This window comes from Strix aluco, chromosome 24 (assembly GCF_031877795.1).
Source record: "Strix aluco isolate bStrAlu1 chromosome 24, bStrAlu1.hap1, whole genome shotgun sequence".
Taxonomy (NCBI): domain Eukaryota; kingdom Metazoa; phylum Chordata; class Aves; order Strigiformes; family Strigidae; genus Strix; species Strix aluco.
This window is the reverse complement of record NC_133954.1, coordinates 7,219,274-7,245,772: the sequence shown is the minus strand read 5'-3', so window position 1 is coordinate 7,245,772 and position 26,499 is coordinate 7,219,274. Positions and strand designations below refer to the sequence as shown.

Here is a 26,499-nt window from a genome sequence, read left to right as displayed (position 1 = left end):
GGGCATATCCTTGCAGTTGGGGGTGCTCATCAATAAAGTAGGCAGTGCTGTAAGGCATGGGTTGCCGGCACGGCTCTGCCTGCCTGTGGAGACAGAAAAGAAAGGAGGTAATTACAGCAGTAATTTGAGCTGGATTGCTAATCCTTGCAGTGGAGCAGTGCAGAGATATTCCCACTCATCTCAAACCAGTCCTGGGAAGAGAATTGGGGTGAGCGATCCTGGGCAGAGGTCAGTGGGCTGTGTGGTGGCAGGCAGCCCTGCCGAAACTTTGCAGAGCACTGGGCTGGCTCAACCTGGCCGGAGGTGCAGCCCTCGGTTCGAATCGCTGCTCCTTCTTGGAGAAGCACAAGTGGTGGAGTGTCTGCTCTGTGCAGCGTTGCTCCCGCCTGCCTTTTTAGCGTGAACAGACCTCAATCCCACGCTGTTTTTGCAGATCACCCCAGGATGTGGTGGATATAGCAGAGACTTGTGGCCCTTTAGGCAACCCCTTGTGAGGTTTTTAAGGTGGGCACAGCTCTGCTGTGAGGGACTGAACCAAATCTCTGGATCTTCTTTGCAGCAGGATGGATCTCCTCCATCTGCGAGTTGGAGCTTTGTTTCGCACTGAAATCTGCCGGTTGTAGGCTGGTTTTTAAAGTGCCTGTGGAAAGCATATGCAGTTTACGCTGGAGCCTGGAGGAGTTGTATCTGTGCCTTTAGACTTGAGTGGATTTTCTTTGCAAGTCTAATGAGCCCTTCGTGCTCCTCGGAAATCAATCCACTGATTTTTCCCTTTCCCTTCCAAGCAGTCCGATTAGTAAAGGCAGTCATTACATGTGGCGTGGCTCCTGGTTTTAGTTTCTTTTCTTTAAATATCCAAGGAAAGGGAAGCGCCAGGGGATACCTTCTGTTAAGCTAAAAGGATTATCGCTGCAGTTGGGCTAATTATTTCCATCTTTGCAGCCTCCCCGCTGTACCTGCCCTGACCTCTCTTCCTAGAGCAGATCCGGTATCACTGTCTGTCCATCTTTGTGTCTGTGCCCTCCCTCTAGACTCTTGAATTGCTTCAGAGTGGTTAGTGGGATTGCACCATTAGTGCCCTGGGAAGGTGGGTGGATTTTGTCCCGGACCTGTCCTGTTTGGCTGGGCAGTGTGTGTGTGCTCCACAGGAGCTGTGGCTTGGCTGCCTGTGCTGATGCTCTAAGGCCCATGGGAAGGATGAAGGCTGATGGGGGTTATTGCGGAATGATGTGCAGTCTGAAGAGACAGGTTATACAAGTCCATAGGAAGAAAGGCCGTATTAACCTCTGTTCTTGATGGAAAAACTTAAGCACTTACAAGAAAGGTGGTGAAACTACTCATGTTCATGGTTTTGAATAGTGTGTGTGTGACTTTGAACGTCCTGTGGTACAGAGTTGCCGGGCTTTCTGGCACTTGTCAGCGTTTCACTTTGTGGCTCCCCATCAGCTCCCATCCCAGGCTGTCTGCCTGGAAGTGCCTGATGTAATTTCAGATGGATTTCTTCAGTGTGTCAAGTCACTTGCTGCAGAATGAAATTCCTTGATGTGTTTGTAAATGGCTCAAAAAATCTAAAGAAGCCTCTCCCATGATCTTTGAACACGTCCGGCTCAGCAACGTGCATGTGTGTGCTGGCCTGGAGATCTGTTTTAGAGATAAATCAACTGTCTCCCATACATTGGAAAGAAGTGTTTGCTGGGATGCCCTTTTGAAGTTGAAACTGGAGAAGTAGGGGGATGTTCAGAGTGGTGAAATACTTCCCTGCCTAAGAAGCATTTAATCTTTTATTTGATCAAAGGTCGACTTAGATCCTGGGTGCGCTGGCTTGGTTGTACCACAAAGGTGTGTGTCTGTCTTGCTCGGAAGCATTTCTGCTCCTTCTTTCTCTCAAATGTCACTTCATGTGAGCTTCCTGGTGCAGGGAACACATCTGGCCAGCTGTGCACGTTCTCAGTTGAGTTGAGGTCAGAGCAGTCTGTCACAGTCAAGATGAGAGGCAAACTGATGGGCAAGCAGTGGTTTTTTTTTTTGGCTGGCTACTGTGGCTTTATATGTCCAGGTAGCGGGGCGAGTCTTTGACAGAGGGTGGAGGGGATTATTCACCAGCGGTAGGTGGTGAGCACAGGGATCGTGTGAGCTCTCATCAGGCTGAGGTGCAGCAAGATGCGAGTGGAATGGGGACAAGAAGAGGGCCAAAGAAATGGAGTAAAGCTGGCTGAGGGGATATGTGCATGCTATCTCATCCCTGTCCTGGGAAGGGGCTGTTGGACCTCAATGGCCAGAGGTGTGGGAGTGGGGGGCTTTAGGAGTGGTGACCAACAGCATTTCTGCATGACAGTGTCGGAACTGTGTGTCTGGGCTGAAAACTTGCTTGCACTGGGCTTATAGGTGATAAAATGTTCCTGTCCTGGCTTGCAGGGCTCAAGGTGAGTGTGTTCATTGTGGGGTTAGGTTGAGGACACAGCGATGACAGAAGGGGTGTGCTGGGAGAGACCGTCCCAAGAGAAGGGATGATCCAGCAGGATGAGCTTCCCGGAGGTTGGTTTGTAGCTTCTAGCCTTTTGTGAACTCTCAGGGTTGTGTGTCAGTGCAGGCTGGCAAGAGGAGTCTCTGGATAAAAATGCAACTTTTATCTGAGAGTGTACTTCCCTTTGGTATGGTCAGAAGTAAAGGAAACCTAAGATTTGTCAATGTGGCTCATGTTCCTTCGCTAATGCTGACCCACCTCGTATGAAGTGCTGACTAGCTCCATGCAGGTGCTGAGTATTTTATTACCCTCCCACTGCAGATGCTGGATGTGATGGGGTAAGAAGTTACTGGGACTGAATTACCTTTGTGGTTTAAGGCAAGACCTGTGATGGAGCTTGTGTGGTTGTGCTACAGAAGTGGAGCTTCACGTGCTCTCTGCTGGTAGCTGTAGCTTGTGGTGTCACATCAGGTGTTAGTGAGCCCAAAGCTGGGATTTCGTCTGAAGTCAGAATTGCCGCTTGTGGTTCATTTTTAGCTCCCACTTACTCTGAATTCAAGGGCAGACTTTACCCTAAGCAAATTCTGCCCTCTGAAGTTACTTCTTTATATGTGGTTTTACCTGCTGCCTCATCAGCATGACAAATGCTGCTGCCCTGGAGCTAGCTGGAGGGGTTTGTAGAAGTAGCTTTTAACAATGGACATCTCCAAATTGGACAGAAAACTACATGCTTTTCCCTTGGCATCTTCTGGTGTAATAATGGAGAGCCTGGCAGGCATATATAAGCAGAAATAATAAATGTTGCTGTTGGGGGCAAAAAGGAAAGCAGGTAAAAAGTCCAGCTAAAGATCTATTGCTTGAGCTGCAGTGTTGCTTGTAGTCACTGCCCATTGGTAAATGGAACAGATTCAGAAAGGATGGGACTAAAATGAGGGTATTGGACCTGCCCTGCGACAGAGGGAGGGACTCTGAGGCTTGCGAAGAGGAAACTCGCAGGGGTTGCAGGGGTGGACAAACGATCTGCAAAAAGGGCAACTGTGAGCTGGAGAAAGGAGTCTACCCGAGCAGTGTGTGCATCTTGGGCCAGATCCAAGCACCGTGTGCACACGTGGCCGTGCTGTCCTGCCTCCTTTCCTTTCTCATCAAACTTCCCTGTTCCTGACCTCTTTCCCTTCCATTCTAAATCTTGCCCAGCAGATCCACGTTCTTCTGCAGGGCTCCTGGGAGCCTCTTCACTGAGGCAGCCGGTGCTTGCCTGGCCCTTGCCTTTGGCCAGAGCTTGGCAACTGGACTTGCCGAGAGCAAGATGGAGCCCAGCTCCCTGCACATGTACTAGGCTTCCAGCACTGGGAATCTCTCATTTGCAGCACTGCTGAGCTGTCATCAGTGCATCCTTATTTTTTGGCTTCGTAGCCTACTTTGTGTGAGTTTTGCCTTTCTCCTATTTTAGTGTTAGCTGAATTACCTTGCCAGCTCCTCCCTTCCCCCCAGGTTCCTCCAGGCGAGAGAGGAAGAGAGTAATGAATGCTGTTTAATGTGAAGGCACTTATTAATGCTTAATCTCTCAAATATGTCACTGCTTTTATTGTGTCTAATAATAGGGTTTATTGTCACGGCTGTCTGAGGTCCGTGCTCAGCTCCAAAGCGTATTTCATTAGTTACTGTTGCTCAGGTACTCCCCTTATGGAGGGGTTTTTGACTCCATGGGTTTGTTTGCTCTATCAACATCCACAGCCTCTTGGTGCTTAAGTTCTTAAGTGGAGAATCCTGTACTGTGGTTGTAGCAGTGTTTGTGTGCAGATAAAAAGCACCTTACCAGTGCTCGTGGCAAAATAGCTTGAAATGGCCTGGGTGAAATACTAGAAAGTCCTCGTTAGCAAGAGGGAGCTGGGCATACCTGAGTGATGCTGAAGGGGGATCAGGGTATGTAAAACGGGTTTTGGAACTGAGAAAGGATCACTAGGTACTGAAGTCCTGTAGTCTGCAGAGAGAGAAGTGCTCTGAACGCTTCCCATCTCTGAAAACGGGCAGTTCTGTAAGGTGGGTAAAGGTGTGGGGCTGCGGTGGGATTTGCTTTGCTGCCTCATGTCAGTGTGAGAACAGAAGCCAGCGTCTCCCACCGGCTGCTCTCTGCCTCCCTCGGAACGGAATGACAAAGCGCTGTGGCTCTAGGTGTGGTCAGAGCCTCTCCAAATAGTCTGTCTATTCATGCACTGCAATAAAAAGAAGCACTACTGAAATACCAGCAACCCTGTTTATTCCAGCTTTTGTATTAGTGATTTAGAGAGAGCCTGTGCCCTTACCGAACGTGAATGGATCTCTCGTAACCCGAGACCAGGAGCAATATTATTTTAAGCAAGAAGTAAGGCTCTGAAGCAGGCTGTCCTTTTATACATATCATATGTGTGACAGCAGAGCTGCATTTAGAGCTGAAAGGGGACAAAATCCCTGAGGAGACTGATTGCACCTCATTTATTTTTAACAAATGTACTGGGGAAGATTGAGCCTGAATTCCTAGACTTGGGGCAGTCTTAAATATGGACAATTTCTACTCTTCATCCTTGTGGAAAGGAAGATGGCACCAGCTGGGCTTCCGCCTGATTCCTGGGGAGGATGAAATGCTCATGGATTCTGATTTAATTTTTTTTTTTTTTTAAACTTGCTCCTCCTTTAGCCTTTGGGTTGGGAGGGGAAATAATGGTTTTACAAATCTTTGGCTGAATTTATGGCCTGGGTTCCCGTGTGGATTGTCACTATTCACGCTGCCTGCATCTGCTTTTGTTGCAAATCTGCTCATTGGCTCGATAAAACTAGAATCAAGGCAAGACAGATTGCTACCTGATTGTCATCCCGAGTGACCCAAACTGGGCGAAGACCAGCTGGAGAGAGACATCCGAGTGCTCAGTAGGGATGTGTTTTGTGTATAAAGGTTTTTATTTGCTGTTTATCCTTACTTAAAAATCCTTGTTTGTCTTGTCCCTCAGCATGGTTCAAACTGTGCTCCCTCGTTATGAAAAATAAAGGTACAAATGGAGCTTCTGTTGGGTTTTTACTGTTTTAGAAACAAGATCTCTGGCTCTCAAATTCTGTTAACTTGTGCTGGGTATCAGGAGACACTACCGTCTCCCACCGCACCTCTCACTTGCCGTTTGTGACATGGTGTGTGAAACTGGGAGCTAAAACAGGCACCAGCACCCTTGGCTGAGCAGTGGCAGCCCCTGCGCAGTCCGATCAGCCGCTCCCTGGGACTGGGGCCACAGCTTCCCAGTTCTCGGTGAGGTGGCAGCCTGCTGGGCTGCCCACCCGTTTCCCCATCGCTCCCCAGCTTGGTTGGCATGTCCCAGTCCTTCCTGTCAGGAGTTGAATGGTGCACTCATCCCTGGGCTGTGCTCTCCTGCTCATGTGTTGTTTTTTATTTTTTTTCTTGAGCTCCTCCAGATTAGGATTTTTTTCCCGCATTTATCTTCTTACCGCCCCTTCTGATACAGATTTAATAAAAAAGTGCTGCTTTTAGTTTTTAATAAATACTGTTGTGAACATTTTAAGGGAACAGTGTGTTTTCTGCTGTTGTGCAATAATGTGACAAGGGAGATGTAAGTGTAGCAGAAATGCTTGATGAATGTCCTATTGTTTGTGTCTTTTGGCCTTAAAAAAAGACATTCAGGAAACACACTCTGACTTTTGACCTCATCTGAAGTGTCTCTTAGTCATGAAAAGCAAAAATAATGCAGAAAAGCGAGCCAGAGGCTAAAATTGCCTTCTACAAGCCCTGTCTGGTTGCGTAGTGACTGCTGGGGTGAGGACAAGTCCTGCTAAAGCCTTCACAGCTTGTGAGATCTGCTGTGTTTGTTTCTTGGCTAAGAAACCAGTGTGTCAGGAACGAATGACTCTTTCCTTCCCCTGTATTTATAGAGAGACTGTCCTGATAAGGCATCCTGCTGCGTTCCAGTGCCGTCAGTCATCTTTGGGATGCTGGAACTGGACGCTGTGGCGCCAAAGGGTATTTGGTGCCCAGTGTGGGTATCAAGTGGCTAAAAGTAATGGCTTGGTGAAATAAGCACTGTGGGCAAACCACGCGGTGGTGGTTTGTCACCAGAGTGCGTAGAGACCTGTGTGGCCACTGCAGTGGTAAACTGGGGTTTTTCAGGCAAGCTGGCAATGCCTGTTACTGCACGTGTGTGCTTGAGGTGCTTACCCTGGGCTTCTGGCCACTGCGGAGGGCAGTGAGCATCGCTGCTCAGCCCGACTGCCTGCACACCCTCTCCGTTCCCTGCCTGTTCCTTGTGGCACTACTGGAAGCCTCTCCGCTGTACCGCGCTTTAGACTGCTTCTGCATCTTCAATCTTTGCAGCCAGGAGCTCTGCAGACTTGGATCCTGTAGGAGTAAAATAGTGTTCCCTGGGAAAACTCACCTGACTTGGCTTCTTCCCTAGGACAGGCTTTCTGTCGCTGCAAGAGCGATGCCAGCCATGGTGGTGTGGCACTAGCTGGAGCAGATGGTGCTGTTGTCATCGTTTTAATTTCTATCCATGTGTTGAAACAGCTCAAAATAACTTAAGAAATGAAGGCCCAATCCAAGAAGATACTGTGAATGTTCTCCTTGCCCTGAGAAAATCTCTTGCAATTATCAGTGTCCACAGCACTTTCCTGGTTCTGCCACATCCACTCTTAACTAGGATCGCTTGCCTTTGTAGGCTAAAGCTGTGGCATGAAGAATCTTTTATATTTAATATCTTCATTACTGTGAATATTCAATGCTGCCACAGAACTTCTGCATAGGCTGTTCTGTCAGGGTGCAGCAAATGTTGTCAGCACTGTGAAATCAAAGAAAGAGGAGCAGCTGAGATCAAAGTAAGCAATAAACACATGCCGTGTGTCTTGACAGCGTCTTTTTCAAGCCGGAGGCAAAACCTGGAGGGGCTCAAGGTGTAGCTGGATGGCAGCTGGTGCTGGCCTGGTGCTGGCCTCCCATGCCTTACCCCTCTGCTACGCTGGTGCTCCAAAGCCGGAGTGAGATGACCCATAGCACTACTGTCACACACAACTTCTGCTTGTGAGGGGTTCAGCTTCTGCTGGTTTAGTGCCTTGAACCACCTCCCCGTGGGCTGTTGGAGCAGTGCTGATGGTGTAGGGGAGTAAGGACCAAGCAGTGTGATCTGAGCCTGGCTTGTTGAATTTCAGCCTTGCTCTGCCCAGTTTTGAGGTAGGGGCCTTGCTCTTTGGATCTTTCCATGATCAAAACATTGCTGCTCTGAGGCCAAGGTATCTACTTTTTTTCGCTGTGTATTTTGGGCCCTTCCTGGGGTGCTGTACACGTTGCCATCTTGGTTGAGGTGGAAGGTGATAGCAAGTATCCAGTTCTTCAAGTCCATTTACAGGTGTAAATGAAATTTTCTTCATAAAATTCTCTTAATTTATGAGGTTTCTGGTTGCATGTTGGTGTGTTCTCAGTGTCAGCATCATTCGAGCCTAGCACCAACCGCAGCAGCCTCATCTGCCTTTGCACACAGAGAGGTAGGGGAAGGAAGCTGGTGTGCAGCCTGCTCACTGCTTGCACTGAGGCCAGCTGCCTAGAGCAGCTCCTGGAAAGTGCAGGATGTGGCCCTTCCCAGCACAGGAAGGCTTAATCCTGCCTGCGTGTCCCTGGGGGCCCTGGCTCTGTGCACCGCAGCAAAGGTGGCTGTTTTCTCCTGCAGCAAAGAAAGAAAAGATTCATGGGGCTGGCAGGAAGGTGGCTGAGTATTGCAGCAGGTTTCTCTCCTTGCAGTGGACTCTGCAATTTTTGCACTTAAATGCAGACCATCGAGCTTAAACTCTTCAGTGCAGAGCTTACCGATGGTGTGTGCGCTCTGCAGATGGTTCAGGGCTTGTATTTGATCCCATGTTCAAACCAGGTTTCCGACATTTCTCTAGCCCGTGGCTCTGGTGCACCAAATGGATGCTGCTGTACGTGTGCCACTACAAAAGCCTGCGGAGAAAGGAAATAGCAGAGCTTTGGTTCTCGTGCTGGCAGTCGTCTCTGCTGGGTCCTACAGCACACGGCTCTGCTGCAAAGCAGTAGGTTGTAAAATGGAGACGGTGCTGGAGAGCTTGCGTGAAGATGAACAGCAGAGCTGCTTTCAAGGAGTCGCTGTTCACTAACCTGCTAGAAACACCTTTATCTGGCTCTTCGGTTGATCAGTTGCACGCCTGCTAGGTGGAGGGAGCACCCGGCTGAGAGCTCAGCTCCACACTGTCTCGTCAGCCAGCGTGGGTATTTTCACCCTCCTGTTTGTTTGAGGGTGTTTGGTGTCTGGCTGGCTGATGAAGAGCAAGTTTTGGGGTATTTCTCAGCTCTTCAATTGTCTGGATTGCCTTTTAGAAGCTCTGGCCAAGAACCCAAGAAGGGTGTGATGGTGCTCAGCGTCCTCCCAAATTGGCTGTGTTCAGGGAAATGGGGGTGATTCTGTGTCTGTCGGCCTTTCCCTGCCCTGGGATGTGTTGTGGTACCCACTGGAGCATGAAATAAGTCCTGTCAGTTTGTTTCTGACCTCATATTAATGAAGAAAATTGTGATAACCATGAGAAACTGCTGGCCACGCTAATAGTCCTGCTTGTGGTAGATTGCAAGTGTTCACAGACCAGATGAGCCCTGCCAGGCTCCTTTTACCACTGACTGCTGTGTGAAAGGGACCTTCCTCAGCTGCTTATCATGGGAACATCCTTTATAATCATTCCACGTGAGTGACAGAGAGGAGTGTGGCAGCCGTCAGTTAGTGGGGATGGATGTCTGATTTTCTTTCTTCAGGCAGCACAATCTCTCGGGAAAGCACCTTCTTCTTCCTCGTGATGTAATTTGCCAGCCAAAGTAAAGGAGACTTTTGATGGGGCAGAACGCTGTTGTGCCGTCAACTGTCCTAATTCATTAAGACTCCAGCAGCGTTTTTGGGAGCTTTTCTTTCCTCTTTTCCCTCTCCCCACCCAGGCACACATAAACATGACTTTTCTGCTGTTGCTGGAAGGTAACAGCTAAGAACACACTGACTCGTGTTGCCTTCCCTGCTGCTCTTTGGTGGCAGCAGGCAGGCTGGGGCAGCAGCTCCTCCCGGCAACCCGTGAGTCTGTCCGAGGACTTTGCCGTGCACAGCAGTTCAGCCACATCTTGGCATGCAGCGCAGCCTTTGAAAGGCAGTGCAGAGGAAGTACTAGGCTTCCACCATTTTCTATTAAGTGAATAATGACTGGTACAAGCCTGAATGCTCGTGAGCCCACCTTAAAACCTGCAGCAGCAGGGAAGATGCTCTGATTTCCAGCGGGTTGGGCTGAGCCTGGGATAGGAAGAGTCAAAGAGAATTAGCTGGTAAATAAGATCTCCTGCCTTCTCTTTGATCCGCTCTACATGTTCAACTGCTTAAGGGCTTCCCAAGCGAGCAGGATTTTGGTGGAGGAAGATTTTATCCACCCGGAAACCATCTCACGGCTCTGTGAAATGCACGGCTGCAAGATACTCTAGCGGGGGGTTGGGAAGAAATCCAAAGGTAGCCTAGTAAATCCCTGCCAAAGAAGCTTCTCTTCCTTCTATTCACAAAGAGCCTGCTGAACAGATAGGGCAAGCTTTAAAACTACTGTTGCTTCCTTTTCTGATGCTGTGTAAGCCCCTCTGATCAGAGCTTTAATCTAGCTAAAGTTAGTGGATTTAGAGACAGCCTGCTCTTCGCGTCATAGTGTGGAATGAGAAGGGTGATCTGAAGTGCTGACACCTCCCTGGGCAGTGGTCGCCCTTAAACACCCTCCTGTAAGAGAAGGCTGGGACAGGGAGGCCTGCTACAGTGATGCTGCAAAAGGCTGGTTTTGACTTGGTCAGATAAGCCAGACAAAAGTGAAAAAGAAAGGTAAGAAAGGTAAGAAGATCAAGGAAGGAGGATACTAATAGCACTAGTAGATGCTGCAGGTTGACATGGAGGTGCTCGGGTTTGGGGTGAGGTGAAGGCAGAGGTGCCTTGCTGCTCTTACATCCCTGTGGTGTCCCTCAGGAGCTTCCTCTGGTTTCTCTACTCAAGTGCTGCTCCGGAGAGCCCTGCCTGAAGGAGAGCAGCGCAGCTGGGAGCACGCGGGTTGTGGTGTCTGTGGGAGCCTGGCTTCCACTCTGGTTTGTCCCCAGCCTGCTCTGTGACAAGCCTTTTCACCTCTGTTTCCCTTGCAGGGAGGATGGGAATAATGAGATGTCTTTGGTAAACCACCCTGCACTTCTGTCAGTAGCAACTGATGCAAGATCTAGGGTTAATATTCCTGCATTGCAAAACACTTGTGTATGTTCCCTCAAACGACTCACAGCACATTCCTGTTCCTGGAAGAGGCCACATTTGTGGTGCCCTTTTCTTTGGGCAGAAAAGAGAGATGCAGATAAAACCATTTCCCATCTCCCGAGTCCAGCTGCTCTTGCAGCTCGGGCCATGGGCTGGAGTCGTGTGCCTGGATAATCTGGTCTCCTAATTGCCACCCTGCTTGGAGGCAGCTGCTGAACTGGGCCTAAGCTGATTTGGGATGGCAAATTCTGTTACTTTAATTCTCAGCAGTGCTGAGGAACTTGTCAGCACGTGAGTATCCTTTGGCTTTTCTCTAGCCACGAGCGTGCCCTGGAGACCTTTGCCAGCTGCTGACCCCCAGCAGTTAGCTTGCAGAGCTCTTGGCTGTGGAGAGGTTAGATCTGATGGTTCCCTGAGCTCTTGTGTCTTTGAACGCAGCTTTTCTATTCCCTTGTTTGTACAGAATCATGGTATCTCATTGCTTGGGGCTTCCTTGCCCTGTGACCACCCTCACCTTTCCCCATCTCCTTTCCAAACTTGGTAATACGTCTTTAACTGGTGTGGGGATTGTTTATTGCCTGGTCCCAGTAACCTTTGGATCCCAAATGGGTGTGCATGAAGCCAGCGTGACCATCCTTGCTGTGATGAGGCTCCTGTGCCTCAAAGCTGTTCCGCTGTGAACCCAAACCAATCTCACATCTGCATGGAAGGTGTCCAGCCCCGAGAGAAAGGTCACAAAAGTTCCAGGCCCCCAAGGAGTCACTTAAACAATAACGTGGAAAAAATGTGGAGAAAAAAAAAAAAAAAGATCAATTTTTGAGACTATTTCTTTTGCAACACCCTCTTGTTCTAAGAGGCATTTGTCTGTCTTTGACCCTGAAGGAAGTTTTTCTAGCCTCTTGACTAGATAACTTGAAACTCCATGTACTTTCTCAGCTCACCACATATTAGGCAGTGCCTGCAATTAATGAGATCACCGTCCATATTCCTCCCTGTTAGCTTCTTGGAAAAACAGTACTTGGAGAAGTACACAAAGGAGATGAAAAGGAAGTTGCTTATGAATTATGAACAACCTTTCAGGCTGATGTTATTTCATGGGGCTGTTGCTCCATTTTAATTAAGTAATTCAGATGGAGTGATGCTTTTTTTAAAACCCTGTTTGTGTTTGATCACCTTTCAGAGGTAACACTTAGATAGCTCATGTTTGTTGAATTTTCATTTTCAAGTAACAAGAGTGGGTGCTACTGCCCTTACCAATTAGATAACAGAGAAGGAAGACCCTGCTGCAGCTGAGCACAAGACACAATAGCCAAGAGGCTTTACTCTGCTTGTGTCTGGAAATGAGCTGGGTGATTGCTTGGACATTTTGTGGCTAGTGTGAAAGATGGAGCTGCTCGGTTAGACCCAGTGATGAGCACCAGAGTGTGCAAATCCAGCCAGTATCTCTCAAAGCATTGCACTCGCCTTCTGCTGAAATTTCTCTTTCTTCTATTTTCTTACAACGTGTGGCTAGTAACCCCCCACACCCAGCCGCAAACAGATCTGCCAACACCTAGTTTATTTTGGGATTTGTGCGTATGTAAATCGAGCCATTAGTTCCCAGGCTCGTGATCCCTGGAGCTGCGCAGTTTGAATCGCTGCAGATCGAGACTCTACCTCTTCCTCTGTGATTGGGGATAATCCCGCAGCCGTTCAGAAACGGTGACTGTCGGGTTGTGTCCCGTTGGCTGCGGTTGTAGCCCTGCGTGTTGCTGGGCCCACGGGTGAGTGGGGTGCAGCTGCTGACCCACTTTCCTTGGACGGGCATCGTGGGAGCACTCATCTCCTGGCACCAGAAGGGTTGCGGGGATGCGTTTTCGTGCTCCTTTGTGATAGTGCTAACGATGTTGTCTGGCACAGATTACGCAAGGCTGAGTGCCACCGAAGCACAGCTGTGTGGTCCCCGGCATCTGCTTTCTTCCCCCTCCGCCGCTGGGCCGCTCTCAATAGGGTACGTTGTTTTCAGCCCTGGTTTTATTTACCTTTCATTGCGGAGAAACCTTTTGCCAAGGGATTAAGACTTTGGGCTGCCCGACTTAATTTGGGATCTAAATCTTCCCAGGCGGAGAATGCTGGAGGCTTTGTGCGTGGTTTGCTGGTGGTTAGCCTGAGCGGCAGCAGAATGAGGGCTCTGCTGTGTCTTTGTGTGGGTGGTGATGTGTCCTGACTGCGCTCCAGAAAGACGTCCGGGGTGCCTGTTCGCTGGCACTGCCAGAATGGGGCTGTGTGGAGCCTCGTGGTCTGCAGCGCAGAGGGCTCACCAGGCAGGAGAAACATGCTGCTTTACAGGAGACATTTCTTTCCAACACCGGGGGCTGGTTATGCCCTATAAACAGGGCTTAAATGTGTTCTAGCTGGGAACTTCTCATGTATTTTGTTCATTTATTGATTTAATTTTATTTCTTGTGTGCATAGGCCTTCCCCGTTCTCCTTCCCTCTTTATGAAATAGTATTTGTAGCTGTTGTTACGGTTCCTCTTGGAGGAAGGGTGCAGCAGTTGTTTCGTTTGGACCAGTTTTCACGTGTGTGGGTTGTGCTGGGGTGGGAGGTTGCCATGAATCGAGCAGTTGGTTTTACTCGAAACAGTGCCACCCCAGCTGTGCTCTAGTAGCTTTTGCCTCTGCCGACAGACCAGACCAAGCCATTTTATTGATGCCTTCAAGCCTAACAAGCTATTTAGAAATTAAATTTGCAGAATAGGCAGTGGAAGCAGAGCAGTGCTTTCATTCCTCTCAGTTCTCCTGGGCATGAATGCAGGATGGTCTCAGGGATGTGGCTCTGGTGTCTTGACTCACGATCATTGCATCTTGCAAATGAAGCAAGGTCAGGCTGGCCGTGGGCTGGCACAGAGACCTTGGTGGTGTTGGGCAAAAGGCAGTGTGTGGTTTTGCAGGCAGTGTGGGAACCATCACATAAAGCTGCTAGGCTTTACTATCAGGTCTCTGCGACCTCCTGTGAGAGCAGTGATGTTGTTTTCAGTATCCTTGCGAAACGAAAATTATTTTTTTCTTCTTTAAATGTGTTGTGGACCTTGAGCTAATAGCTTTCACTTCCTGACCTAAACTTCAGTGCTGTCAATGGCTATTAAAGGTTTGCATCCTTTCACTTAAGGCTTTTCCTCACTGGATACGTGGTCTTGCGTGCTTTGGGCTCTTTGGGGTGTAAATTGCTATTTTGGCTTTTAGCCCCTAACATTTTATACCACACAGGCCTGCAGGGACTGTTCTGAGGCCCGGTTCAGCTGTGAAATGCTATTGAAATGCTTGAGAGTTGTTCCTGGTTGCTCAATGTTGAGCTTAGCTGACAGGGTCGTGGCAGGGTGCATCTGGAGCCAGCCCTGCGCTCCCTCTGCTCCGCCCATGGATCCACACACACCTCCAGCCCCCCCTGCTTACAGCACATTGGAATACCTGCTCCTCTCCAGGTTACACCGGTCTGAGGGTGGGGATGGCAATATTCAACTCTCAAACCAGTCAGAGGCTTGGCGGCCTCTGTTTGTAACCCTTTATCACTGGGAAAGCAGCTCCAAGCTTGGGAGTGAAACACGCTGCGTGCCAGCCTGCATCTCATCTCAGCGCTGGTGTGAATGGCAAAGCAATTGCATTTGGTGGCAGGAGATGGCCGGACTCTCACCGGTTAAAATCACCTCTCAGACAAACTGGATTTATGCTCAGGGCCCTAATGAGGTTGCACGTACGGAGCAAACACCAGAGGTACTGGTGGGCTGAGCCTACGCTGCCAGAAATCAGCCCGTTTCTCCTGCTCCTGGCAACAAAAACTTTGCCCCCCTACTTCCCTCCTCGTGTGCCTTGTTGCACAGCTCAAAATGTCTGCTCAATACGCCTTTTCTCTCAAAAGGCGGGCTGCGGGTTTGAAAAATGCAAGGTTTGGAGGAGCTGTTAATTGTGGGATAGGCTGTTGCTTTTTAGATAGTGTCCCTGGTTAACAAGAACAGTTCTGCTGGAAAGGGATAAGATTCTTCGGAGGGTTTGTGCTTTATCTGTCATGCAGAGGGTGCTGCCAAAGTTTATCTCTGCACAGCTATCCTTGCTGTAATTATTCATTACTGAACTATTGCGTCAAGGTGGGGCTGGTTTTACAGTTTTTAGAATATTTTTTCCCCTTAATGTTATGTTTTTCCCTAAGAGGGATTTCCCCTCCCCCTGCTGCAAAAGAAAAGCAAATAGGATTATCATTAAGAGACTGTTTTCAAAATTCAAAGTAGTTTCTCAAATGCACAATTTTCGGACCATTTTTGTTTAAGAAGTCTAATCTAAAATACGCCGTTTTAATAAGGTTTAAATTCCCTTGAGTCATATGAATTTATTACCTGAGTGAAAACCCAGAGCAAAGCTGAGACTTTCCCTCTAGAATAAGAAGGAGTTTGCATGTAGGCAATTCAGTTTTGCTTCTCGGTTTCAACAGGACAGATCTGTCCCAAAACTGTGTGCATCATCAGTACGGTTTTGAGTGAGCAATGCTTTTAGCTGACATCTACAATGGATGAAAAAGAAAGAGGGAGAGAATGAAGTTCAGCATCCATCGGAGAGGCATAAAATATCTTTATAGACGATGTTCCTGGTGAATAGGACTGTATGATTATATGGCCTGTGTATTTCAAATTCTGCTGGGAGAGCTTTGCAGCTTAGAGATAATGGTGGTGGCGGCTCACTTGTACTTACCCATTGAATCGCTTTGTGCGCTTAATGTTATTTATTTGCTTATCTGGTGCCGATGGAATTTCATCAGCCCTATTGTAATGGGTTTAAATCTCAGCCCTGGCAGGCCTCGGAGGGCAAGCTGTAGGAAATGCTTCCCGAGCCACACGGGAGGGGCAGCGTTGTGAGAGAGGCATCTGTTGAGTGGGCATTCCTTCTGCTAAAAGCAAGATGCTGTGGGAACCGTGTGGGAGCTGGATCCCTCTCCCTGCCCCTTGGCTCGTGCCAGTTTGAGGAGTTTTTGTTCCTCTCCACCACTGACTGCTGCACGCAGTGGCTCAGGTGCAGAGTGACTCCGCTCCCTGCCTGCTGTGCTGCAGACATGGCGGGAGGACGTTGTGCTTCATCTGCTGGGAGATGTTTCTGTTCTCCATAGCAAACCGGGCATCAGCCCCCAGAATCGCCGTGTCCAAATGACTGAGTGTCCAGGGTGTTTTGTAAGCTGCAGCCAGGTTTCAGGTGCTCTCAGGGTCCCATTGAGGGGTTTTTTGATGGATCTTTGTGGCTTTTGGGCGTGCTTTTTTCCTTGCAACAGAAAAGGCAGCTCTTTCTCTCTTATCTCTGAAAAATGAATGGCTACAACCTCCCGAGTCCACCTCCAGTCCTTTACCTCTGAGATGGCCTCATCCTGCCATGCATGGAGCTCAGTGGGAACGGGAGCTGCCTCTGCCTGGCTCTGAGCAGCACAGTGTTAAAAGCCTTCTTGCAAAGCTCGGGCAGATAGCAAGATCGTCAGCTTCTCTGAAAAACACCCGGCCATTTCTTTGTGCTGAAAAGCCCTGGCAGGTCAGCGGGAAACGGGGTGACAGTCAGCCCTGCGACCAGGCGGCCCCGTGTGCCCGCCAGCAGATCCACTGGCCTTTGCTGAATCACGGCTCACTGCTGCTGTGCCAGGGTTGCACAGATGCAAAATGCTCTATTCAGAGGAAAAGTGGAACACCTTTGGCTGTGTTGGGTGCTGCTCGTGGAGCCAGAGATGAGCCTCTGGTGTGGTACACGAGCTCACTAGTTGTCAGGCTGGGAGTCCTCTCCGGATGGTGTCCCAGGAAATTCCTGTCCAGAGGCAAGAAAGGACTAAATGTATCTTTTCAGGGAGATTGGAGGAGACACTAATTGCTCTTCTCCAAAAAACAGGTGGGAGGAAGAGAGAAAAGGAGGCACAATAAGGAAACAGCCTCACTCAAATCCAGCCACCAGATTTGTGAGTGGTTTGCCTCTGGGTCTGCAGTTGGGAAGCAAAGATGTTAATATCTGTAGATGTTTAGTGAACTGAGCTGGGCTGGGAGGGCTGTTAGGGACGACCAGTTGTGAGTGGAGTAGGATCTACTTCTCCCATCCATGTTTTCTTACCAACAGACAGGGGCAGCACGTGGGGAAAACTGCTGTACCCAGCCCTGGGTGTGCGTCTGGGGCAGAGAGGTCACCCTCCGTGCATACACACACACAAACGCGCGTGCACAAGTGTGTCATTTTACAGTCACGTTTATGCCCAAGGTGCTTTTGTGCCCTGTACATGAGGTTAACATTATATTTTAGTATTTCAGTACTACGTAGACCTGTAAATAATATCAAGCAGCGGCCAGATGAGACCAGGATATAATCAATATGATCCTTTGAGCTCTGGGAGGAGGGCAGCCATATGTCCAAATAATTAGGGCCCACCATTTTAGGAGCAAAAATTAGGTACTTAATTATTTCCTATTTTATACCTCCAGTTTTGTGAGTGATTTCCTTTCAGGGCAAGTTCTCGAACTTACTTGGTAGAGTTCTCTCAAATGGCTTTGTAGCTGTCTAAGGCAGAAATTAAATTGCATAGTCATCTTGCTAAGGCTTAAAAAAAGCTGGGTGAGAGATCTGGTTACTAGCATTGGAGTTTCTCTTGCGTAGTTCCATATATCCAGTTAATTTATTGCCAGCAAACAAATCCACATGAGTTTGCCTCCTTGCTGCTGGTAACCTGAGCTTCGTTGCTGGATTCATTCGCTCCTGACGGCCATGGAAAATGTGCGATTACACTAATAGCTGGTTATTAATCACTGCCAATGGCTGTAATTATATCAGCTATTAGGAAGTCAACTAAAAGCAATGTCTGTCCAACCAGCATGGACAATAAGGAGAAACGCGGTCCCTGCTTCACAGAAGCAGATAATGTTTGTTGGCAACTTCATTTCCTTTTGCAGATAGATGCACATTAGAAAAATAACTCTGAATTTTAGCACCTTTCTACTTCCACTAAGGCATCCAGACCTATTCACTCGACACCGTGGTGTTGGCTTCCTGAGCACTGCAAGAAGGATTCAGGGTTGAGTAGCCCTTGTGCTGCCCTCTCAGACCCACAGCCAAGCGAGACCCTCTTCTCTAAGAGTGCCTGGTCCAAATCCATCTCTGGAGAGTCCTGGTTTACCCCTGATTGGCACTTTTGGTTTGCTTTTAAGATAGTCGGTGTATTGTTAGAGCCGTGTTTCCCTGCTGGGTGTATCCACAGGGGTAGAAGGCATCCCTTCCTGCAGCAGCATCATGCCTTGCCAGCAGACACTTCTGTTGAGGGACTCTTGAAGTGGCAGATGCAGAGTTTGGAGCATGCAGCAGAAGTATGTCTGCACTAAGCGTGCTGCTCCTGGTGGTCACCTGTGACAAAACAGTTGCTGAGCAGTGTCCTGCGTGCACCAGAATGGTCATTTTGCTTGGGACACCTTAAATACCTGTGGAATTTTGATGTTGCAACTGGGCAGAACTTGCCTATATCCTGTTGTGATGGATGCAGTGACTGGCACACGCTTTTGCTTGTGCAGGAATAATTAGACCTTCCCTTTGTTCACAAGGAACATTTACTCCTTTATATGTCTTTTATGCAAAATCTGTGTTTTCCTTTTGGCTTGTGCCCATAGGTGAATTTTTTCTGTCCTTTGAGTGTAAATTGCTGTGACCTCCTATGCTGAGAGCTTGGAGCAGCTCTGCCAAAGAGTGGTGTCTGGCTGGGACAGCCCTTTTAGATCCCAGTTTGGCATGTTAGCACTTCCCGCTGTCCTCCTCCATTTGATGACTGCAGACAAAACATGCTCCCGGTGGATTCGGAGGCACTAGCATTAGATGCTCCAGGGAGTATTTCAGCATGGTATGAAATCCAATAGGTAACGTGTATCTTGAGCTGTGACCTTCCCTGAGCACAGTGGTGTGATTTCAGGGCTCGTCAAAAGGGAACAAAGTAGGTATCTTCTTACAGTGGCTGAAAAGACGGTTGGCTGGTGTGGGCTGATTGCTTGCAAGAGGATGTTTAATGCTCCTGGAAATTGGCTGACCAACCAAAATTGTCTCGTGGAGCAGTAGATGGGAGCGCACCAGCTGGGCTCCAGATGAAGGCCTGTTGTGTCAGGTTTTGCCTGATGGGTGTTTTTTTTTTTTCCTCTCCTCTTCAGGTAACTTTGCTGAGAGATGGCGGAGCAGCGTCAGGACGTCACCATGATGGAGGATCACGCAGCTGGCCAGGAGAAGCACATCCCATCAGGTGAGCACCTCCAGGAGGAGATGGTGGAAAGGACCTGCCTGGCCCACTGCTGAGAGAATGACCTAAGTGGGGAGAGCAGGGCCAGCGTCCTTGGGGACGGCCAGGAGGAGGTGGTATGTGTGTCAGAAGGTTACCGTGGATCGGCTGGCTGCAGCCAGTGGGCAGTGGGTACCCACAAGATGCTCTGATGTTCATAGTCGTAGGAAAATGCTGCTGTTTGATATCATTGCCCAGCAAGAGCAGAACAACCCCTAGTATCCAGACTAGCGACGATCTTATAGCTGAAGCTTTGCAAATGTGTGTTTCTGTGTTCACTCCTTAGTTTGCTATAAAAATACAGCACTGCTTTTATTTGAAGACACGGCTCGAGGGTGCTGCTTGCTGCCTGCTTTTCTCACCCGCACAGGGAGATGGGGGAAACTGAACTGAGAGCTCTGGGAGCGGGGGCCATGCAAGAGTCTTTTGCCCCGTATTTCAGACCTGCATTTCTCAAGAAGCCTTTCCTTTCTCATTCCACCATGCTCCGCAGTTGAGCTTGGAAACCCACGTAACGCCAGCAAACCTGGTGGGACTCGCTCCCGGCTACGCTCCATATAAACATCATCTTAATTTTCTTTTCTTGAGGTGCTTTGGACACAGCTTACACCAGATAAGTGGGTTGTCTCTGTTCTGGAGAGAATCCATAGCATCCATTCATGCCAGGTTCTGTAATGCATTTCAGTCTGATAGCTCCTCTCAGCGTGTAGCCTCAGCTTTGCACATCACAGGTTCCCAGGGATTTTGCTTATATTAGTTTGAATCTTCTTTTCCAAGTCGTTTTCTTCAGTTCTCGTTATTTTATTTGCCCAGACTCCTTGCAGAGAGGAGACTCGAGCCTCTTGCCCTGCTCTTCCAAAAGGTGACTTTTGCAACCAAGTCTTCGCACAGAAGCCCAATGTGCTACCCCAAGCCCTGTACAGAGACTTGCTGGTTTGCAATGATTAGAATTAACACATCATGGAAGCTTTCAGCAGCCTGCTCTGGGAGGGAGGCTAATGGCTCCAGAAATGGCAGAGAGGACAACAGTGACTCACAAGTTGTACATCTTTTCTGCTTACGTTGCTAAGATCTCCTTTCCTGCTTGTGCCATGCTTTGCTGTTTCTAGCTGTCCGGTTCACTGGGCTTTTCTTTTGCCGATGGGTTTCTGCTTGTTCCTTTTGGTGATGACACTGGTGCTTTTGGTTGGCATTTTCACGCTTTGCTTGCTTATTAGTTCAGGTGTTTTATACTCTCCCATTAGAGTTTCTTGCTGCTGTGGATCTGGGCAATCAGAGTTCATGACTCAGAGGCCATAATTCATAGCCAAGGACTTGTTCTAAGTATTTGAATGTTTTCCAGGCTATCCCCTTCAGATACCAGTCGATGATGGATCGGATGAGCCTGTTTCTGAAACATCTGACGCTAAGAGCACCCCAACTACGGAAGGTGGGAGCTCTTTGACTTACTGCTTTGAAACCATGATGGATGGGGTCGTGGTAAACCTTGCCGAAAGACTCGCTGTGCCGTGTTCTGGTGGGGTTGCTCAGGAGGAGTGTCTGCACTTTTGGACAAACGCTCTTCACTAGTCTCATCGCAAGCGATGTATGCCACTCTGCAGAAAGAGATAATGAGCTTTAAAGATGGAGAGTGGGTTGGAAGGCAAGAAAAGGTGAAGTGTTTATTATAGTTCAGGAAGTTGCTTGTGGTTTGTTTCCTGAAGACTTTTTACGCAGTGACTGCAAGGTCCTGTTAGCTCAGCGCGGCCCGGAGCAATCCCATGTTGGGTGCTCCCAGGGCCAGAGGTTTGCATCGTTGTGCTCCCCCAAGATACTGACAGCACGTCCTGGTCGCTGTGTTCCCTTTCAGAGTCAGCTGTACCCCATAGCTCTGGTTTTGCCCCCTGCGTATTTACATGTTCATTAGTACAGCATGAGTCGTGCTGGAATGATGAGATGGGCAGAGTCTATACATAAAACAAAACTCTGTGCTGATACAAAGGTCGTATTGGTAGGACTCAGGGCATGTCAGTGCTGCTCCAGAGTGTTCTCTGAATGCCGTGTTTTAGAAAGAATCTAATTCTGAAGTGGTCTAGAGACTTGTTCACCATTTTAATTAACTACACTTTTTGTGTTCCTCTGGCTGCTTTAATCCCAAATACCTGCCTCTTGGAGACTTCAGGTAAAGGCATTAGTTTGCAAAATTTATCTAAAAGAAAGGTTGACAGAGATGCTGACCAGTTCCAGCCCTGTCACACTGGAGGTGTAGGCCAACTGCTCGTCTGTGAAGCAGCTCTGTTCCTGTGTACGTGGCTCAAGAAATCAGTACGTAAAACCTGGCTGGTGCAGAAGGGGATATTGTCCTTCTTTCCAGTTAGATTGGGACTGTCATGACAAGCAGACATCCCTCTGGTAGATGGAGCCAGGTATCTGTCAGTCTCAGAGCTGCCCAGAGCGCGACGCAGCCGCAGTGCTCGGATGGTTTATGGAGGTATCCGATGGGAGCTGTTCTTTCCTGCTCCAGACCAGCGATGTCCCCGTGCAGATAGCATTGCTGTGCACGCAGATCAGGCACCAGTGGCTGCCTTCAGCTGTGCGTTCTCAGACAGCGTTTATGGTAAAGCCTTCAGCTGCATAAGGACTACGCTGGAGATGTGAGGTTTGTGTGGCAGAGGAGACAGCTCATGGTGTCCCTGCTGTGTCATGCTCATTTCTCTCCCTCCACAAGCACTGGCTCAAGGGAGGGAGTCGGGTGCTTTTCTGAGCAAAGAGTTCTTCAGGCATGTCCTGGCCTCCGCAGGGTTTTGCCACTCAACGGCTATGTGAAAGCTGCGTTGTTTTTCAGATGCCACAGCACCTTTAGTGGAGGAAGGAGACCACGAGGATCAGGGTGGTGTCGAACAGCACGGGGAGATCCCAGAAGGAACCACAGGTGAGGGAGACCAAGGTGCAGTTTCATCTCTTGATGCAGACAGAGCAGAGAGCTGGACTGGTTAGTGCTTAAAAATAACACTGCAAAACCTCTCGCAGGCATGCTTTGCTCCTGATACGTGCTTCCTTCTTCTCCACGGCCTGCAGAAATAATTCCTAGCTTACAGTTGTCCTCTTACCTTCTCCATCCTGGGGGAAACTCGCAGCCTTTTCTTCTCTCTTTCTCAGCTCCACATCTGACAATCTTTCTATCTGTGGTGGCTTCGCCTCCCATCTCCAGGCTAAGTCCTTACCTGCAGATCCCGGTCATCTCTGCCCCTCTGCCAGCAGCCCCGCTTTGCTGGCGAGGCGAGGCAGTCTCCACAGGACCTTGTCTCACTGGCATTCTCGCTCAGCCCAGCCCATGCGGTTGTCTTTGAAGTGGCAGGTGAAAACCAGGCCACTGCAGCAGTTCTGTGGCTGCCGGCGTGTTTTAAGGATAATGCAGGGGAAGTCAAGTGGCAGATTCAGTCTGGATGCTCTGTGGGGAATCGCTGCACCTGGGCCTGGTTTTCTGGGGAGGGATGGAGGACTTTCAGGGGCAGAGGAAGAAGGGAGTGAGCTGCAGCAGTGCTGTGTGTGTACAAGAAGGCAGGAGCCCCTGGGAGAGTCAGGTCTGTATGTGAAAAATGAGTATGTGGCCCCTGCGTGGTAGCCACTGGCTTTTTCCTGGAAACATCAGGCAGGACCTGAGAAAAGGTAGTGGGTGGAAATGGGCTTTTGCCAGTGCCTGAACACTGAAACAAGCCCACAGCACTCTCCCTCGGGCAGCCAAATTGTCTGTCCTGCATCCAGTCCCCAGGCTGCTGGTGGAGCCCTGGGCTGAAATGCAGAGCTGGCCTGCTAGCAAGGATGCGCAGTCTCTGGTTCAAGCTCTGACTGCACCAGGGAGCCAGGGAGCAGCAGTGTGTCCTGAACTCTTTGGAAAAAATGGGGGAAACAGAGAAAGTCCTAGTTTGATTGTAGAACTGTGACATACATATATAACTGATTAAGCCAGTTTGAAAGTAGTCATACAATAAATTGAAAAAATTCTTACAGAGACAAATCGTCATTGCTGTGAAGAAAATTGTGCTTTTCTAATGTACCAGTGTTCTTGAAGTGTCAGATTTATACCAGACTTGGATTTACCGGTGTCAGATAGCCTCGGCAGAGTTCATTACAGTAAGCTGGGTAGTAGACACCAAGAAGGTAGGGCTCAGGTAAGAGTTAGACATTCGTGTGAGTGCTGCTGGCAACGTAAATGCGAGGTGGGGGTAGAAAAGGGGTGTATAAATCCAGAAGTTTCCCTGCTCCTTAACAGCCTGTTTTCTGCACCTCTGCCTGAAGGAGCTTGTACTAACCTGCCACCCAGGATGTGTGGGTTGGTTAAACACTCCTCCAGTCTGGTACAGCACAGGCTGAATAGATCTGCCTAGATCCATCGTCAGCATGAGTTGATTTCCTTTCTGATACTGCCCTGCTCATAAAACAGCACTGATGGGCAGAATCAGCAGGGAGGTAAATACATTCTCCAGACACACGCTTAAACTTAATTCTTCTTTTGATCATGTTTTTCCCATTCTTTCTCTGAACTGGGACCAGCTGAAGAGGCGGGCGTAGGAGCCACCCCCAACCTGGAGGACCACGCTGCAGGAGATGCTGCTCAAGGTTAGTGAATCACCTGTCACTGGGGTCCAGTTATTGCTGCCCACACGTGCAGGTGGTTGCTAGTGGCTTGGGAATTTTCTTCTGTAATGCAAATGCTCTGCACTGTACGAGCAGTTGTGCAGTTCTCCCTGCTCCTGACAGGGGAGGGTCATACATGCTTTGAATGTTCCAACATACTCATTTCAGGAAACTGCAGCTTTTCATGCACCAAATTTCTCTCTCAGATGGCTGAAGCCCTGGTGCTTATTTGTCCGGTTGCAAAACAGGGCATCCTTCAGGCTAGAAAAGGTAATAAACAGAGCCGGGATGTGCAGTTAGCCTGGAGGAACTGCTCAGCATTGGACAGAGTCAGTTTTGGGCCCTGCATGTCACAGGTGAAATAAGTGAATTGTTTAATTACTGTCTCTCTTTCTAACGTAAAACAAACCTACTCACTGATGCTCTGACTTTAACATTAAGGGTGTTTTCTTCTCATCCCAGTCTTGGGGAACGTGACTGACAAAGCCAGGCATGGTGGGCCGTGAGTGTTTTTAGAGCGTTAATTGTGCGTGTCCTCAGATGAACCAAGAAATTACCCAGGGACGTCCTGGCTATCTGGAAAACCTCTCTTGAGTCTGCTCCATTCAGACTTGATGGAAAACTTCAGGATGGGATTTTCCCAAAGCACCCAGTGCTAGCTTAATTCTGTGCCCAATGGGGCAGACTTATGGGTTCAAACTCACTTTGATATTGCTGCCTTGCTAGCACTAAGAGACCATAGAGCTAATTTGGTGCGCTGTTTAAAATCCTCGTTAAACCCCGATTTGTAAGGTAGTTTTCTGCGCAGTAGACATAAATTCCTCCAGCTGTTTGGGCAGCGTCTTTCCTCCTCATGGCTGCATTAGTGCATTTACAGACATCGTGTCTTTTAAAGAAGTAAATAGGTCTTTGCCTTCTCAGCTCAGGGCAGAATTCGGGTTGTCTTTGCTTTCCGCACACAGATGAGCACAGTTATGTGCAGTCTGCTCCCTACAATTAAAAGAAAACCTTTGCTTGCCTGTCCGGTGGTTCTTGGACTAGCAACTCTCTGTATTTAAAATCGTGGCACCACTACAAAAAAGAAATAAAGATTGTTAGCAGGAGGACGGTGAAGTTCTCTCTCCTGTCTCCCTGCTCAGTCTGGTTCTAACTGCTGTTTCTCACCAGATTTTCAATAAAACCTTTCTGTACTGTCCTGGGATCTTTCAGCTGTCAGATATGGGGACATAGAGCTAGCTGGCGCTCTGGTATGACTTACATGTGACATTCCTAGGTTCTAAGGTAAATTTTTACTTCTCTGAAAGTGGACTTGTAATAACATGCTGCTTCCTTTTAATGGTTCTCTTTGATTTGGAGGAAAATGTGGTTATTGATACACACAGAGTCTTGGATGTCTCATTACTGGCTACTTTCATTTTTCCTGCTGTGGGATTTGAAAAAATGATCTCTGCAGTGAAGATGGAGCGTCTTAAAAATGCCTTTGGAGTCTCAGGTGGAGAAGCATCTCCCGATTCACATTTTGTGCTGTGTTGGCATTCTGCTGGCTCTTGACCTTGTGCAGCACGTTTGCCTCAGAACCACCAAAGGGTCCCGGAGTGTGGGAGTACAGCTGATCAACTGAGTGTCCACAGCCTGCGCCGGCGGTCGTTAATGGTCATGCTGTTCGTTTGCAGAAGAAATGAGCCAGGACGATCTGCTGGCTAATGCATAAACACCCTTCAAATCCCCGTGGTTAGAAAAGATGTTTCTCGATGCCACGTTTCAAATATTACCTGCCAATAGGTGCCAATTTAAGATTTCTCTTAAAGCACAATTTCAGAGGTCTTTGTGTGGTAGTTTCACGTAACCATTCTATTCTCTTAAAATGCAGAGAACACTGATAAAAGACCAAGTCAGTCTTGACTACTCCTTTTCTTGTTTTAATCTTGTTTATGAATCTAACAAAGCAACAATCGAGGTCTCAGTACTGAAGTGCTGTGATCAAGGCTCTTTAGTTTTCCTGATCAGTGCTCAAAAAGACTAAAGAGTATTTGAAGCTGGACAAATTCATCATTTAAGATGCACATTCTTACTAGGGCAGTTGACTTCAAAGCAATTTACCTATATTCAGGGTGAATTCTCCATTGCTTAGTGCATCTTTGCTTCAGTTGAATGAATTTCTAACAGAAAAGCTCCAGCTCAACTAGAATATGTGGCTTAATGCAGCAATTGTTGGGAGAAATTGCAAAAGTCTGTGTCATGCATGAGATCAGCGATTGAACAGAATTCTCTCTTTTACCCCCCCTCCCACAAAAAAAAAAAAAAAAGAGATCTGTGTCTCTGTGACCTTAAGTTTTGGGTTTTAAATGTCACACTTTCTACTCCGCCCAAATGGTGGCAGCAGCGCTGGAGCTCTAATTAGTCTGAGTGGGTGCACAGTCCAAAATTGCTGTGGCCGTGTGGCTACAGCCACATTTTTACTTAGAGTCCTTTCCACTGAGGCTGTTGAAACACACAGCAATAAGAGAGGAGACATAGGAGTGCTCTTCCCCAAGCTCATTAGCCATAGAAATGATCTGGAGAACAAAGCAGAGCGTGAGCTCTGAGAGGGTGTAACTGTTGCCATGTCTGCAATGAACATCTCCTGCAAGGAAGGAGAGGATTGTAGGGATTTTGTAAGCCCGTGAGGGACGGGAGGGTGTCTGGCCTGTTTTGTTCAGGCCCTTGAGGCAAGAAGAGGTAGTCACTGACCAGCTAACTGGTGGTCCAGTGATGGTGTTAGATTAGAAATGGGTGTGTTCTTGGCTTCTGAAAACCTCTGTAGCTAAACCAGCTCATAGAGCGCGGGCATGACAG

The 26,499-nt window shown here is 48.5% G+C and overlaps 1 protein-coding gene across 16 annotated transcripts in view; it reads left to right on the top strand.

The window, feature by feature from the left end:
• MAPT (microtubule associated protein tau) overlaps nucleotides 1-26,499 on the top strand; it is a 53,519-nt gene that overhangs the window by 4,862 nt on the left and 22,158 nt on the right. For 14 of the 16 annotated variants that reach the window (XR_012626314.1, XR_012626315.1, XM_074849852.1 and 11 more), the window contains exons 2-5: nucleotides 18,923-19,011; nucleotides 20,390-20,476; nucleotides 21,872-21,958; nucleotides 23,581-23,646. Coding sequence is in view for 14 of the 16 variants with exons in the window: in XM_074849852.1 (XP_074705953.1) it covers nucleotides 18,939-19,011; nucleotides 20,390-20,476; nucleotides 21,872-21,958; nucleotides 23,581-23,646 (313 nt within the window). In the remaining 2 variants the exon portion in view is untranslated. The remainder of the gene's footprint in view (nucleotides 1-18,922; nucleotides 19,012-20,389; nucleotides 20,477-21,871; nucleotides 21,959-23,580; nucleotides 23,647-26,499) is intronic. The other 2 variants (XM_074849851.1, XM_074849845.1) reach the window with 1 other exon arrangement.